This window comes from Salvelinus fontinalis, chromosome 2 (assembly GCF_029448725.1).
Source record: "Salvelinus fontinalis isolate EN_2023a chromosome 2, ASM2944872v1, whole genome shotgun sequence".
Classification (NCBI taxonomy): domain Eukaryota; kingdom Metazoa; phylum Chordata; class Actinopteri; order Salmoniformes; family Salmonidae; genus Salvelinus; species Salvelinus fontinalis.
In genome coordinates, this window is record NC_074666.1 from 55,761,474 (window position 1) to 55,777,920 (window position 16,447).

At 45.1% G+C, this 16,447-nt stretch overlaps 1 protein-coding gene across 3 annotated transcripts in view; it reads left to right on the plus strand.

The window, feature by feature from the left end:
* The window catches only part of ppp2r2bb (protein phosphatase 2, regulatory subunit B, beta b), a 109,910-nt gene that overhangs the window by 78,746 nt on the left and 14,717 nt on the right, over positions 1-16,447 (plus strand). For 2 of the 3 annotated variants that reach the window (XM_055879087.1, XM_055879098.1), the window contains exon 2: positions 13,921-14,018. In XM_055879087.1, coding sequence (XP_055735062.1) covers positions 13,921-14,018 — 98 coding nt within the window. Of the gene's footprint in view, positions 1-10,726; positions 10,950-13,920; positions 14,019-16,447 lie in introns of those variants that run through there. The other variant, XM_055879105.1, reaches the window with a different exon arrangement.

The following is a 16,447-nucleotide window of genomic DNA, read 5'->3' on the forward strand; positions in this document are numbered from 1 at the left end:
TTAGAGAGGAGCTGGGGATGAAGAGCCAGGACCAAATGTCTCAGGACAAGCTGAAAGAAGCCCCTTTAGCTCGGGACACAATAGTTCCCCTGTGCGATGGCTGCAAGGCTGCGACACAGCTTGGGCCCATGTCTTTCTGTCTGTCTGCCAAGTGTCACCATTGTTAGCTTAGGGCCATGACATGAGTCATGAGTTCTCCTGGTTACTGGACAAACACATCAGCCTTGTGTGTGTGTGTGTGTGTGTGTGTGTGTGTGTGTGTGTGTGTGTGTGTGTGTGTGTGTGTGTGTGTGTGTGTGTGTGTGTGTGTGTGTGTGTGTGTGTGTGTGTGTGTGTGTGTGTGTGTGTGTGTGTGTGTGTGTGTGTGTGTGTGTGTGTGTGTGTGTGTGTGTGTGTGCTATAGTGCCTACTAAATGGCCCCCTATTCCCTATATCTATACTGCAATAGGGCTCAAATCAAGTCAAATTTTATTTGTCACATGCGGCGAATACAAGAAGTATAAACCTAACCGTGAAATACTTACTTATTATATTTAATAAATAAACTAAAGTAAAGTAAAATATGTAAATAAAAAAGTAACACAATAAAATAACAATAACGTGGTACAGGTTAGTCGAGGTAATTTGTACATATAGGTTGGGGTAAAGTGACTATGCATAGATAATAAACAGTGAATAGCAGCAGTGTAAAAACAAGGGGGTGATGTCAATGCAAATAGTCCAGGTGGCCATTTGATGAATTGTTCAGCAGTCTTATAGCTTGGGGGTAGAAGCTGTTAAGAAGCCTTTTGGACCTAGACACTGCCTAGAATATAGGTCCTGGATGTCAGCAAGCTTGGCCCCAGTGATTTACTGGGCTGTGTTCACTACCCTCTGTAGCGCCTTACGGTCAGATGCCGAGCAGTTGCCATACCAGGCGGTGATGCAACTGGTCAGGATGCTCTCGATGGTGCAACTGTATAACACTTTGAGGAACTGGGGACCTATGCCAAATCTTTTCAGTCTCCTGAGGGGGAAAAGGCATAGTCGCGCCCTCTTCACAATTTTCTTGGTGTGTTTAGACCATGATAGTTTTTTGGTGATGTGGACACCAAGGAACTTTAATCTATCGACCCGCTCCACTACAGCCCCGTCGATGTGAATGTGGGCCCTCATTTTCCTGTAGTCCACAATCATCTCCTTTGTCTTGCTCACGTTGAGGGAGAGGTTGTTGTCCTAGTACCACACTGTCGGGCTTTGACCTCCTCCCAATAGGCTGTCTCATTGTTGTCGGTGATCAGGCCTACCACTGTTGTGTCGTCGGAAAACTTAATGATGGTGTTGGAGTCGTGCTCGGCCACGCAGTAGTGGGTGAACAGGGAGTACAGGAGGGGCCTAAGCACGCACCCCTGAGGGGAATCCGTGTTGAGGATAAGCGTGGCAGATGTGTTGTTGACTACCCTTACCACCTGGGGGCAGCCCGTCAGAAAGTCCAGGATCCAGTTGCAGAGGGAAGTGTTTAGTCCCAGGGTCCTTAGCTTAATGATGAGCTTTGATTACATTTTTTTTTAAATGATTTAAAATGATGAGCTTTTTTTCAACACTATGGTCTTGAACACCAAGCTGTAGTCAATGAACAGCATTCTCACAGGTGTTCCTTTTGTCCAGGTAGGAAAGGGCAGAGTGGAGTGCGATTGAGATTGAGATACCAACGTGAGTGCTACGAGGCGGTAGTCATTTAGGCAGATTACTTTCGCTTTCTTGGGCACAGGGACTATGGTGGTCTGATTGAAATATGTAGATATTACAGACTCGGTCAGAGAGAGGTTGAAAATGTCAGTGAAGACATTTGCCAGTTGGTCCGCGCATGCTCTGAGTACATGTCCTGGTAATCCATCTGGCCCTGTGGCCTTGTGAATGTTGACCTTTTTAAAGGTCTTGTTCACATTGGCTACGGAGAGCGTGATCACACAGTCTTCCGGAACAGCTGGTGCTCTCATGCATGCTTCAGTGTTGCTTGCCTCGAAACGAGCATAAAAGACATTTAGCCCATCTGATAGTTCTCGTGTCACTGGGCAGCTCATGGCTGGGTTTCTCTTTGTAGTCCGTATTAGTTTGCTAGCCCTGCCACATCCGACGAGCGTCAGAGCCAGTGTAGTAGGATTCAATCTTAGTCCTGTATTGACGCTTTGCCTGTTTGATGGTTCGTCTGAGGGCATAACGGGATATCTTATAAGCATCCGGATTAGTGTCCCACTCCTTGAAAGCAGCTGCTCTAGCATTTAGCTTGCTGCGGATGTTGCCTGTAATCCATGGCTTCTGGTTGGGATATGTACGTACAGTCACTGTGGGGACAACGTTGTCGATGCACTTATTGATGAAGCCGGTGACTGAGGTGGTATACTCCTCAATGACATTGAATGAATCCCGGAACATATTCCAGTCTGTGCTAGCAAAACAGTCCTGTAGCGTAGCATCCGCGTCATCTGACCACTTCCGTATTGAGCGAGTCACTGGTACTTCCTGCTTTAATTTTTGCTTGTAAGCAGGAATCAGGAGGATGGAATTATAGTCAGATTTGCCAAATGGATGGCGAGGGAGAGCTTTGTACGTGTCTCTGTGTGTGGAGTAAAGGTGGTCTAGAGTTTTTTTTTTCTCTGGTTGCACATGTGACATACTGGTAGAAATGAGGTAAAACGTATTTAAGTTTGCCTGCATTAAAGTCCCCGGCCATTAGGAGCAGCGCTTCTGGATGAGTATTTTCTTGTATGCTTATGGCCTTATACAGCTCGTTGAGTGCGGTCTTAGTGCCAGCATTGATTTGTGGCGGTAAATAGACGGCTACAAAAAATATAGATGAAAACTCTTGGTAGATAGTGTGGTCTACGATTTATCATGAGGTACTCTACCTCAGGGGAGCAATACCTCGAGACTACCTAAGTATTAGACATCGGGCACCAGCTGTTATTGACAAATAGACACACACCCCTACCCCTCGTCTTACCGGACGTAGCTGTTCTGTCCTGCCGATGCACGGAAAACCCAGCCAACTGTATATTACTCGTGTTGTTGCTCAGTCACGACTCTGTGAAAAATAAGATATCACCGTTTTTAATGTCCCGTTGGTAGGATAGTCTCTAATGGAGCTCATCCAGTGATTGCATGCAAAATATCACAATTGGTTAGAAGCCCTTAAAACGGCAGCCATTCCCTCTGGCGCCATTCTTTCTTTTCGAATGTAGGGAATAGGGTGCCATTTGGGATGCAGAGTTATAGTGTGATGAAGAGGGATGTACGTTACAGTATGTGGCCAACCTGTCAGCAGTATGGACCTGTCAGCAGCATGTCCTTAACATCAGAGACAGGACATGATAGAGACAGACAGGATGTATAGAGACCGATTAGAAAGAGACAGACAGGATAGAGACAGACAAGATAGAGACAGACAGGGCTAGCCAGGACAGGAGAGCCACTGACCGCTTACGCGTGGATAAACACTTTGTTCTCTCCTGTCTCATTAAGCCTATTGGATCCAACACAATTCACAAATGAGGCCCGTTATGTAACACACAAATAGGAAAGTTAACAAGGTCGTTCAGCTGTCAATCTGTTGTCTCATCAAGCTGTCTGATGATCATCTATAACACACCGAATCTAATTTTGGATATTGAGCACTGCTGACAACATCTCATTCCATACTGCAGTATTTTCTATATGTATGTACTATATGTATGTGGAAGGGGAGGGGGAGTTTTAGTGTATATGATTATGAAGCAGCAGTGAAGATGCAGTGCGCTGTTGCCAGTTCAAAGCCTAAGAACAAAGTCCTCCCAGCCTATGCTCCTCATACAGCCCCTGCTAGTCTAGGAGGGGGTCGTCATGGAAACCTCCTCCAATTCCCCCAACACACACAGACAACATGGAGGTGCACTAGGGTAAAAAATATAACAACCCAGCCTTCTTTCTTTTTCACTCCCCCTCTTTTTTTCTCTCTCTCTCTCTTTCACTCTCCCTCCCTTGTGGAGCGATTTCAGTGCCAACAGAAATTGTATTTTAATTGTATACTTTTTTAATTTGTATTAGGATATTTGAATGTAATATTTTTTTTATGTTTAATTCACAAATTTACTCACTGAATTCATAAATTGAACTTGTATTTCATGATTTGAAACTGAACTGAATGAATATTGCATTACGAGTTAAAATACAATTTCAATTGAATTCAAATTCAATATTTGTATATTCAGCTTAAATACGGTAGATATTGCATTCATGGTCTGTGTATCAAGTTTACGAACCATCAATTCAAGTTCATCAAAGTTTAATATATTTCATTCCTCAGATGCATTCAGATTCAGTTCTCTAAATTCAGATTCAAAACCGGAGACCACGTTCCTGGTACTTTGCCAGCCAGGAAAGGTAAAGGAGAACAGATAGAATCAAACTCTCTCAGTGGTCAACAGAAGCTTCTGCTGGTTCCTGAAGCCAATGTGGCATGTTGAATTTATTTCCCTACTATGGATTTGGCTTTATTGTTTGAACCACTTTAGCTATAAACTATTATGACCCCATTCCCAAAAGCTAAGACTCTCTGGAGCATTCATTTGCTTTCTGTTCCCATGTGTGATGATCACAGGCTCCGTTAGGAGTGTCACAAAAACCGCAATTTGGCCCCCATAAGAATATAGTTTCTATCTCCTAGCCAACTTTTCAGACTAGCCCTGTCATAGCCCTTCTAAGGATAGCCTTTCCACCCCCTATTTAATCTTGCTCTTGTGACTGACTGGGTTATAACCAGGTCTCCTGAATGTCATAAGGCTGTTGGACCTCTTAGATTAGCACATAGGCATTAGTTCAGGAAGCAAGTCTTCAAGTCTCCAATAAGGTTCATCGAACCACCTCGGTTACATTTCACCCCCCTTGGACCTCATACTCGGAGATCACGGCACCAATATAACAGACTGGGTTCGAAATCAAGCCTACTGCACAACAACACTTTCTGTGGCAAACAGAAGCAGAAGAATCTGTGCACCTAATTTAATACACTTCACCCTCCTTTGACCTCCTCCGTGAAGAGACCCATCCAAGTCACAGGACCAATGTCTAGGCATTTAGCGCAACAGGCTAACACAGTCTTAACCCAGTCAGTCACATGTTAACTTTATAATTACTACCCTTGCCGGAGACATGAGACCAGAGGCCGACTGGGACCAAAAATCGGCCCTGGCATTTCAAACACACCAGCCCATTCTTCTTTCAAGGCCCCTTCGCCGGCCCATTATTTTCCTCCAGGCCCCCACAATGGCCCATTATTTCCCTTTAAGGCCCCAACTATTACAATTTTGTGCAAAAAAACAAAACAGGTTTAACAGGCCTTGCCCGAAATTCCACATGGCCAGTCCGCCCCTGCCTGATATCTAACACTTGTCAAACTAGCACGTCTTCAGGTCTCAGGGTAGGTTCTCATCACATAAGCATTGATCACCTAAACTTGCTGGATCTTGAAGACTTCTATTAGTTTAGCAGATGGGGACCTGTGAAACTCACTCCTCAGCCTGAAGTGTCACCCCTTGCGTATTTGAAGAAGGCCTTTTTTAATAGCACGATGGGTCGGGATGCTTCAGGAGGGAGGTCATGTGGGTTTTTGAGGCAGAAGTCCTGAGTTCGAATCTCCATATGTGCTGAAAGTACCGCTGGGAAGCGGTACTCGCTAAGCAGGCAGCGTGGCGTCCTTTACAATGGTGCAACTGGACTCGAATCTACAGTTGCACTGGTACAATCGCTGGGGTTGCTGTGGAGAGAGCTAAAGGGGTGAATGTCGCAGATGGGGATCTTTGAAACTCACTCATCAGCTAATGTTCCCTTTCTTTAGGCACTGAGCAAATGTCTGGTCTGCTGAGCGCAAACTTGAACGTTGTGAAAATGACGTGCATCTTCTGGCACGCGTTGACTGTGAACACTGAGGCTGTACCCGCTTTACGATACAGTTTTAACAGTAGACAACTACTGTGTCTATTTGATCATAATGTAGGCCTACCAGAGTGACCTACCATCAAAATCAATGGAGAAAATGCATCCCATAACATTTTAACATGGAAATAGCTGTTCTATCATTAAGCCTACAGTAGCAGCTAATGTGTGGTGTTCAATGTAGTCCTACATTCCGTGAGACTTTTGGAAGGGCTTGACATTAACTTGTTTATCCACTTGTCCTTCAGACAAGGAGGTGACTTGAAATGTGTTGTTTATGCAAGAAACCTGTAACGGCTGTCAATGTCGTTCTCCTCCTCAGACGAGGAGGAGCATGGATCGGGCCAAGATGCGGAGTAGGAGGTATTCATGATTTTAATGGCAAACCAACAAACACTACAAATTAACAAAAACAACAAACGTGACTAACCTGTAACAGTCCTGTGTGGCCCAAACGCTAACACAGTAAACAAACACCCACAAAACACCAGTGAAACCCTGGCTGTCTTAGTATGACTCTCAATCAGAGACAAACGATACACACCTGTCTCTAATTGAGAATCATACCAGGCCGAACACAAAACCCCACATAGAAATAGAAAACATAGACTGCCCACCCAACACTCACGCCCTGACCAATAAAGACATATAAAACAAGAGAAAACAGGTCAGGAACGTGACAAAACCACTTTACAAAATAAAGTTAATTATTGTTCCCATACCATTATTACAGAGAATCAGACAAATTATGCTACCTTCTGCATATTGGCTACTTAGCTTATTCAAGCCTGTCTCAAAATACAACACTGCCCCTTTAAGACAGAAAAAATTATCATTACCTGACTCGCTTTTCAATGATGGCTAGAAATGCACACGTTTTGTACTCTTGTAGGAAGCAACTATTCCCCCATTGCTGACTAGAAATTAGCTATAACTGGGCTAATAACTCACTTACTAGCGAAGAACATTAACAAATTTGCACACGTGGCTTAATGCAGCTCTCGCTTTGATCTCAAAACAAGCGCATCTACCACAGCCACGGGAATATAAGGGTGCTGAGGTTGCTGGAGAACCCCCTGAAAAATCTGAATAAAATATGTATTTTTTTGTTGTTGGAAAAAATATTTTTTCACAAAAGTAGTGCACTGGGGTTTTAATAGTCCTGTATTAGCCGGACCGATATAGCCGCGTCTGCAGTGCGGGCAAAAACTCCCCACCCCCCCTGTTGACCAAACATCTATATTAGTGGCTAATATTGGCAATTCCCACAGTAAAGGGAAACGTTGATCGTGTTAACTAAAGGGGAAAACTAGAAGTTGAGTGAAGTTCAATCTCGTGCTTCTCTATGCTGGCTGATATTTCTTTTGTGCGGCAGTCCCGGGGGAGCTGCGTGCTAGCGCATAGCTTACAGGGAACATTGCTCATCAGCCTGAAGTGTTGCTCCTTGCGCAATTGAAGAAGGCATTTTTTCAATAGAGCAGTGGATTGGAATGCTTCAGGAGGTTAGTCCAATGTGTTTGCGAGGAAGAGGTCCTGAGTTTGAGTCTCGGTACGAGCTGAATCAAATCAAATCAAATGTATTTTATATAGCCCTTCGTACATCAGCTAATATCTCCAAGTGCTGTACAGAAACCCAGCCTAAAACCCCAAACAGCAAGCAATGCAGGTGTAGAAGCATGGTGGCTAGGAAAAACTCCCTAGAAAGGCCAAAACCCAGGAAGAAACCTAGAGAGCAACCAGGCTATGAGGCGTGGCCAGTCTTCTTCTGGCTGTGCCGGGTAGAGATTATAACAGAACATGGCAAAGATGTTCAAATGTTCATAAATGACCAGCATGGTCAAATAATAATAATCACAGAAGTTATCGAGGGTGCAGCAAGTCAGCACCTCAGGAGTAAATGTCAGTTGGCTTCCCTGAATCAGAGGGAAGCGGTACTCCTTAATCAAGCAGTGTGTCGTCCTTTACGTGAACTTCCTGAACTTATCCCTATAGACTTTAGCTAAGTGGACTAACACAGTCTTGTGACATGCAGCAGACCTGGTTCAAACCCAGTCAGTCACAAGAGCAAGATTAAATTGGGGGGTGGAAAGGCTATCCTTAGAAGTCCTTTACAATGGTTTTTGTTTACCACAGTGGGCTTTGGATTCTATGACAAGGCATTTCAACAACAGTTGAAGTTGGAAGTTTACATACACTTAGGTTGGAGTCATTAAAACTTGTTTTTCAACCACTCCCCAATTGTCTTGTTAACAGACTTTAGTTTTGGCAAGTTGGTTAGGACATCTACCTTGTGAATAACACAAGTCATTTTCCCAACAATTGTTTACAGACAGATTATTTCACATATAATTCACTGTATCATAATTCCAGTGGGTCAGAAGTTAACATACTGTGCCTTTAAACAGCTTGAAAAAATTCCAGAAAATTATGTCATGGCTTTAGAAGCTTCTGATAGGCTAATTGACATAATTTGAGTCAATTAGAGGTGTACCTGTGCATGTATTTCAAGGCCTACCTTCAAACTCAGTGCCTCTTTGCTTGACATCATTGGAAAATCTGAAGAAATCAGCCAAGACCCCAGAAAAAAAATGGTAGACCTCCACAAGTCTGGTTCATCCTTGGGAGCAATTTACAAACACCTGAAGGTACCACGTTCATCTGTACAAACAATAGTACGCAAGTATAAACACGATGGGACCACACAGCCGTCATACTGCTCAGGAAGGAGACGCGTTCTGTCTCCTAGAGATGAACGTACTTTGATGCAAAAAGTACAAATCAATCCCAGAACAACAGCAAAGGAAATTGTGATGATGCTGGAGGCCATAAAAAAGCCATACTACGGTTTGCAACTGCATATGGGGACAAATATTGTACTTTTTGGAGAAATGTCCTCTGGTCTGATGAAACAAAATTAGAACTGTTTGGCCATAGTGCCCATCGTTATGTTTGGAGGAAAAAGAGGAGGCTTGCAAGCTGAAGAGCACCATCCCAACTGTGAAACACGGGGGTGGCAGCATCATGTTGTGGGGTTGCTTTGCTGCAGGAGGGACTGGTGCAATTCACAAAATTGATGGCATCATGAGGGGGGGAAATAATGTGGATATATTGAAGCAACATCTCAAGACATCAGACATCAGGAAGTTTCAAGCTTGGTCGCAAATGGGTCTTCCAAATGGACAATGAACCCAAGCATACTTCCAAAGTTGTGGCAAAATAGCTTTAGGACAACAAAGTCAAGGTATTGGCGTGGCCATCACAAAGCCCTGACCTCAATCCTACAAAAAATTTGTGGGCAGAACTGAAAAAGCATTTGCGAGCAAGGAGGCCTACAAACCTGACTCAGTTACACCAGCTCTATCGGGAGGAATGGGCCAAAATTCAACTTATCGTGGGAAGCTTGTGGAAGGCTACCCGAAACGTTTGACCCAAGTTAAACAATTTAAAGGCAATGCTGGCAAATACTATTTGAGTGTATGTAAAACTTCTGACCCACTGGGAATGTGATGAAATAAATAAAAGCTGATATAAATCATTCTCTCTACTATTATCCTGACATTTCACATTCTTAAAATAAAGTGGTGATCCTAACTGACCTAAGACAGGGAATTTTTACTAGGATTAAATGTCAGGAATTGTGAAAAACTGAGTTTAAATGTATTTGGCTAACGTGTATGTAAACTTCTGACTTCAACTGTATATTCTTATGTGGGGCACATTTTGTGACACTCCCTTCTAACGCAGCATGTGATCATCATAGAGTGAAACACCCACTTCCAGGCTTCAGAGAGTCTTAGCTTTCAGGAATGGGCTCATAGTAGCTCATAGCCAAAACGGTTAAAATGTTAGGGCCAAATGGGCCGAATTAGGGCCGAATTGTTTTCAGAAACCGCCAGAAGTTTCTGTTTACCACAGTGAGCTTTGGATTCTATCAGTTCTCTTCCACTTTTCCTGGCTGGCAATGTACCAGGATGTTGTCTCTGGTTTTGAATCTGAATTTAGAGAACTGAATTGGAAAACTGAATCTGAATGCGTCTGAGAAGTTGAATATATGAAACTTTGATAAACTTGAAATTATAGTTTGTTAACTTGATGCACAGACAATTAATGCAATATCTATCATATTGAAAATGAATATATAAATATTGAGCTTGAATATTCAATTAAATGGAAATTAAATGTTAAAGCCGACTGCAATATCCATTCAATTCAGTTTCAAATCAGGAAATTTATTTATTTTACCTTTATTTAACTAGGCAAGTCAGTTAAGAACAAATTCTTATTTTCAATGACGGCCTAGGAACAGTGGGTTAACTGCCTGTTCAGGGGCAGAACGACAGATTTGTACCTTGTCAGCTCGGGGATTTGAACTTGCAACCTTCCGGTTACTAGTCCAACACTCTAACCACTAGGCTACGCTGCCGCCCCCAATACAAAATACAAGTTCAGTTTACAAGTTCAGCATTACAATTTCAAAAAGATGAAATAAAAATTCAAAATGATGGAATTCAAAATGTATGTTGGCACTGAAATCGCTCCATACTCCCTTCCCTGTTTCTCTCTCTCGCCCTCTCTCTCTTTTAATCACACAAAAAAAACACATCTATCTCTTTTCCTTTCATTCCATCTCTTTCTCGTTCTATCCCTCTCAATTTCTGACATGCTTCTCCTGGGAACAAAATATAATTATTTAAAAGCCTGGTCTTGTTTGTTTGCTTGGTTTAATGTTAATTATTCAAATCCGGACCGAGCGTTGTCGGTAAAAGCACTCTGTTCGCGAGTGTGTGGGAGTGTGTATGTGTGCGAGGGACTCATCTCTTCAGGTCTGAAGAGAGTTTCGAACAATACAAATATACCTGCGAATGAGAGCGCAAGCCACAGCCCACCTGGCAGAGCATGCACCCGTATCTCTGAGAGGATTGCATAGCAACAGTGTACCCAGGCACAGCCTCTAAAACAGATGCATCTGCTAGAGGAAGACCAGGGAAGATGTGTCAAAGGTAGGAATCAATCGACCACAATCTGCTTGAGGGGAAAACTCATGATCGACTCCTTTGTTTTTCAGATGAAAACAAACTATTTCCATTCTAGGCATGCCAGTTGAATTCTCTTAACCTCACACTGCTAGAATCAGCTCGAGATAGATATTCTACTTGATACATCTCAGTTCTGGATGTCCTGAGCTCAATCAATGTTTGGTGCGTTCAGTCGACAGGTCATGTGAGGTAGCCAGGTGTGTCATGTCATTTGTGTTGTGTGTGACGTGGGCAGAAGGGAACCTACAGGGTTAGATAAGGAGACCGAGACGGAGAGGATACTCGCCCGCCTTGGATAGACTGTGTGTTTGGGCTGAGGATAGTTATGCATAATAGACACACAGATCCTCCATTTAGAAGCAAATCCCCTCCGCTGGCTGGCAGGGCAGGGCAGGGCAGAGCTTACTGCTGCAGCATACATAAACACCCAGCGCACATAGACAGCAATACAGGCTCTTTGTCTTCTTCGAGGTTGCCAAATTGTACGGTCGAGTCAAGAGCGGGGCGTGGAGTATGAGACACTTGAGAGGCTGTTAATGCGAACAGTGAGCTGTATTGGCGCTGCGGTGGCACTGATACGGCAGGCTGTTTACACAGACAGACAGAGGGGAGAGCATTCGTTCCCTAAGTTCCATGGTGGTGTCGCAGTTCTTCAACGCTCCCTAGTGAGGGGTCGCTTTAATTAAACATCCCCGATTGCCCTACTTTCCTCTGTGGCTGTGTGGGTTAGATAGTCCTCATCACACCGCAAGACAGCCAACAATGGCAGCTTCCTTTGCCATTTCTCTAAGCCCCTGGAATGCAGACGGGTTATCTGGATTGGCGCACCACCTACAGTGATGCTGCTAAGTGAGACGTTTGTGTTGTCCTAGGTGTAGTTTGTGTATGTTTCTCAGAGTAACAGTAATTCTGTACCATCGTCTACGGTTGGATGCCTGGCCACCCTGTTGGGGTCTGTTAAGACAGACATTGGTCTTCCATCTCTATATATGAACATGAGTGTGAGCATCTATCTACCATCTTTGATATTGTGGGAAGAGGGTGTGGGGGTGGCTCTTTTGTAATGCAATTTCACTGTCAACCACAGAATGGAGTGTTCCGAGTGTGCGACGGGTGGACCAGAAATGTCATTTGTATCTGATCTGATGTGATTGAGTTGTGGAGACACATTGCGGAGGCTTCCCTGCCACAGAGAGAAGCAGCAGGCTGTAATTCTCCAGGTCCACCATACCGTGTTATTGTAGAGATCTGGCGTGTGTGTCGGGGAGATGTGTGAGAGGGTTTTGCATATGAATGGGGTGGGGACAGACAGTGTGGGGGCAAGGGGCAGGGGGGTGCTACTGATGGAGCTAGCCTAGCGAGGGGGCTGTAACATTGTGAGTGGCCCAGGCTGTTGTTGTAGTGGTGGCCCAGGCCTTTCATCGGCCCTGAGATGAGCTAGTGGCACACATAATTGATCCGATCCATGGACACGCTATCTGAGCAGGCCTTTCTGCCTCGGAGAGAGCAGGCCTTCAAAGACTTGAGGAGCACATCAACTGCAGGGGCGTGAAAATAGACCGCTTGAATGCATTTAAGAATCAAGGTTATGTTTTCTAACTCTGCCTCTTGACCCGCCTACACTAGACAGTATATACAAAAGTATGTGGACACCCCTTCAAATTAGTGGATTCGGCAATTTCAGTCACACCCATTGCTGACAGGTGTATAAAGTCAAGCACACAGCCATGCAATTTCCATAGACAAACATTGGCAGTAGAATGGCCTTACTGAAGAAATCAGTGACTTTCAACGTGGCACCGTCATAGGATGCCACGTTTCCAACATATCAGTTTGTAAAATGTCTGCTCTGCTAGAGCTGCCGGTCAACTCTGTGCTGTTATTGTGAAGTGGAAATGTCTAGGAGCAACAATGGCTCAGCCGCGAAGTGGTAGGCCTCACAAGCTTACAGAACGGGACCGCTGAAGCTCATAGCACGTAAAAATCGTCTATCCTCGGATGCAACACTCACTACCGAGTTCCAAACTGCCTCTGGAAGCAAGGTCAGCACAAGAACTGTTCGTCAGGAGCTTCATGAAATGGGTTTCCATGGCCGAGCAGCCGCACACAAGCCCAAGATCACCATGCGCAACTTCAAGCGTCGGCTTGAGTGGTGCAAAGCTCGACATTGGACTCTAGAGCAGTGGAAACGTGTTCTCTGGAGTGATGAATCATGCTTCACCATCTGGCAGTCCAACAGACGAATCTGGGCGGTTTTTCATGGTTCAGGCTAGGCCCCTTAGTTACAGTGAAGGGAAATCTTAACGCTACAGCTTACAATGACATTCTAGACAATTCTGTGCTTCCAAATTTGTAGCAACAGTTTGCAGAATCCTGTTTCAGCATGACAATGCCCCGTGCACAAAGCACGGTCCATACAGAAATAGTTTGTTGAGATCAGTGTGGAAGAACTTGACTAGCCTGCACAGAGCGCTGACCTCAACCCCAATCAAACACCTTTGGGATGAATTGGAAAGCCGACTGCAAGCCACGCCTAATCGCCCAACATCAGTGCCCAACCTCACTAATGCTCTTGTTGCTGAATGGAAGCAAGTCCCTGCAGCAATGTTCCAATATCTAGTGGAAAGCCTTCCCAGAAGAGTGGAGGCTGTTATAGCAGCAAAGGTGGGACCAACTCCATATTAATGCCCATGATTTTGGAATGAGATGTTTGACGAGCAGGTGTCCACATACTTTTGGTGATGTAGTGCATTTCAAGCCATTCACCAATTTAATTTCACATAGCTGGGTCTTGAAAAATAGATTTTACGGTTATCAATGAGGTGAGGGAAACAGAACGTGACTCATTCAGGCATACAGTCGCTGGGTAATGTACTGTATCACTGTATTGAGTATCTCAGTGAGGTAACGTTTCTCTGTGTGTCTTATCTTCCAGCTGACATCATATCCACGGTTGAGTTCAACCCAACTGGAGAGCTGCTGGCAACGGGGGACAAGGGAGGGAGAGTAGTGGTGTTCCAGAGAGAACAGGAGGTAAGACCGGCACAAACCCCCATTCTCATCATGTCTTTCACATCCTGGCACTCTGTTTTACCATGTCACTAACCATTTGACATCTAGCTCATAAACCTGCATCGAATGAACCCATATTGAACCTTGAATGAAATAACATCACATCGGCACATGCATTACCATTCATAAACGTCCTATTTTCAGGACCCTGTCTCTCAAAGATAATTCGTAGGAATACAAATAACTTCACAGATCTTCATTGGAAAGGGTTCTAACACTGTTTCCCATGCTTGTTCAATGAACCATAAACAATTAATGAACATGCACCTGTGGAACGGTCGTTAAGACACTAACGGCTTACAGACGGTAGGCAATTAAGGTCACAGTTATGAAAATGTAGGACACTAAAGAGGCCTTTCTACTGACTCTGAAAAACACCAAAATAAAGATGCCCAGGGTCGCTGCTCATCTGCGTGAATGTGCCTTAGGCATGCTGCAAGGAGGCATGAGGACTGCAGATGTGGCCAGGGCAATAAATTGCAATGTCCGTACTGTGAGACGCCTAAGACAGCACTACAGGGAGACAGGACGGACAGCTGATCGTCCTCGCGTGGCAGACCACGTGTAACAACACCTGCACAGGATTGGTACATCTGAACATCACAACTGTGGGACAGGTACAGTATGGCAACAACAACAGCCCGAGTTACACCAGGAACGCACAATCCCTCCATCAGTGCTCAGACTGTCCGCAATAGGCTGAGAGAGGGTGGACTGAGGGCTCGTAGGCCTGTTGTAAGGCAGGTCCTCACCAGACATCACCGGCAACAACGTCGCCTATGGGCACAAACCCACTGTCACTGGACCAGACAGGACTGGCAAAAAGTGCTCTTCACTGACGAGTCGCGGTTTTGTCTCACCTGGGATGATGGTCGGATTCGCGTTTATCATCGAAGGAATGAGCGTTACACCGAGGCCTGTACTCTGCAGCGGGATCGATTTGAAGGTGGAGGGTCCGTCATGGTCTGGGGCGGTGTGTCACAGCATCATCGGACGGAGCTTGTTGTCATTGCAGGCAATCTCAACGCTGTGCGTTACAGGGAAGACATCCTCCTCCCTCATGTGGTACCCTTCCTGCAGGCTCATCCTGACATGACCCTCCAGCATGACAATGCCACCAGCCATACTGCTCGTTCTGTGCGTGATTTCCTGCAAGACAGGAATGTCAGTGTTCTGCCATGGCCAGCGAAGAGCCCGGATCGCAATCCTATTGAGCATGTCTGGGACCTGTTGGATCGGAGGGTGAGGGCTAGGGCCATTCCCCCCAGAAATGTCCGGGAACTTGCAGGTGCCTTGGTGGATGAGTGGGGTAACATCTCACAGCAAGAACTGGCACATCTGGTGCAGTCTATGAGGAGGGGATGCACTGCAGTACTTAATGCAGCTGGTGGCCACACCAGATACTGACTGTTACTTTTGATTTTGACCCCCGCCCCCCCTTTTTGTTCAGGGACACACTATTCCATTTCTGTTAGTCACATGTCTGTGGAACTTGTTCAGTTTGCGTCTCAGTTATTGAATCATGTTATGTTCATACAAATATTTACACATGTTAAGTTTGCTCAAAGTAAACGCAGTTGACAGTGAGAGGACGTGTCTTTTTTTGCTCAGTTTAGATGTTGGTTGGATCTGGAAGAAACAGTGCCAGCGTGTTACAGTAAAGGCTCGCACGCATGGCACCGAATGTTGATCTAGCGTTTGTCTGCTGATCGTTCCGCGCACTGTGTTTCAGGGACCACCCACTGTTGACATCTGACTGTCTTCACCCGATTCTACATGTAAAATTGGTGTGCACTCGGTTCGCAAATTATGCCTGACACTCTGTTCAGAGATGCTAAGTACTCTCGGCGAGCAAACACTATTGCTGTGTCTGAGCTCTTACATTCGCTGGGTTACTGTGTAGTAGTAGTTGTAGCTGTAACAGCAGTAGTAGTAGCAGTAGTACTAGTAGTGAAAGTGTTAAGGGTCTGTGAATGTTTATTCAGTGGTTGTAGGAGGTATTATGGAAAGATTATGGGCCACTCGGGGAGGCCTACCGTCTCCTTTGGAAGCTGGATGAAAGGACTAGACAGCGTCTGAATCTTCTGTCTGGCTGTGAGAAAATATGAACGTCAGGGACTGCATGAGTCCCCCCCCCCACCCCCCCCCCTTCTCCGCGTCTTTTCACCTTCCAGCTGATTTCAAGGCGCTCCATAGTATCCGCTAATCCTCACACCAGAGGCGCTCCCCCCCCCCCCCTCTTGCTTCCCCCCGTCTTCACCCCCGCAGAGGGCAAATCTGTTTCCATTAATACCCTCCCCTCTTGTTTGGTCATCTGATTTGGCTCTATTGATACTGAAGCTTCCTGAGGTGAAACCTGACCTGCCATGTTGGCTGAGCTGAGGCTGCTG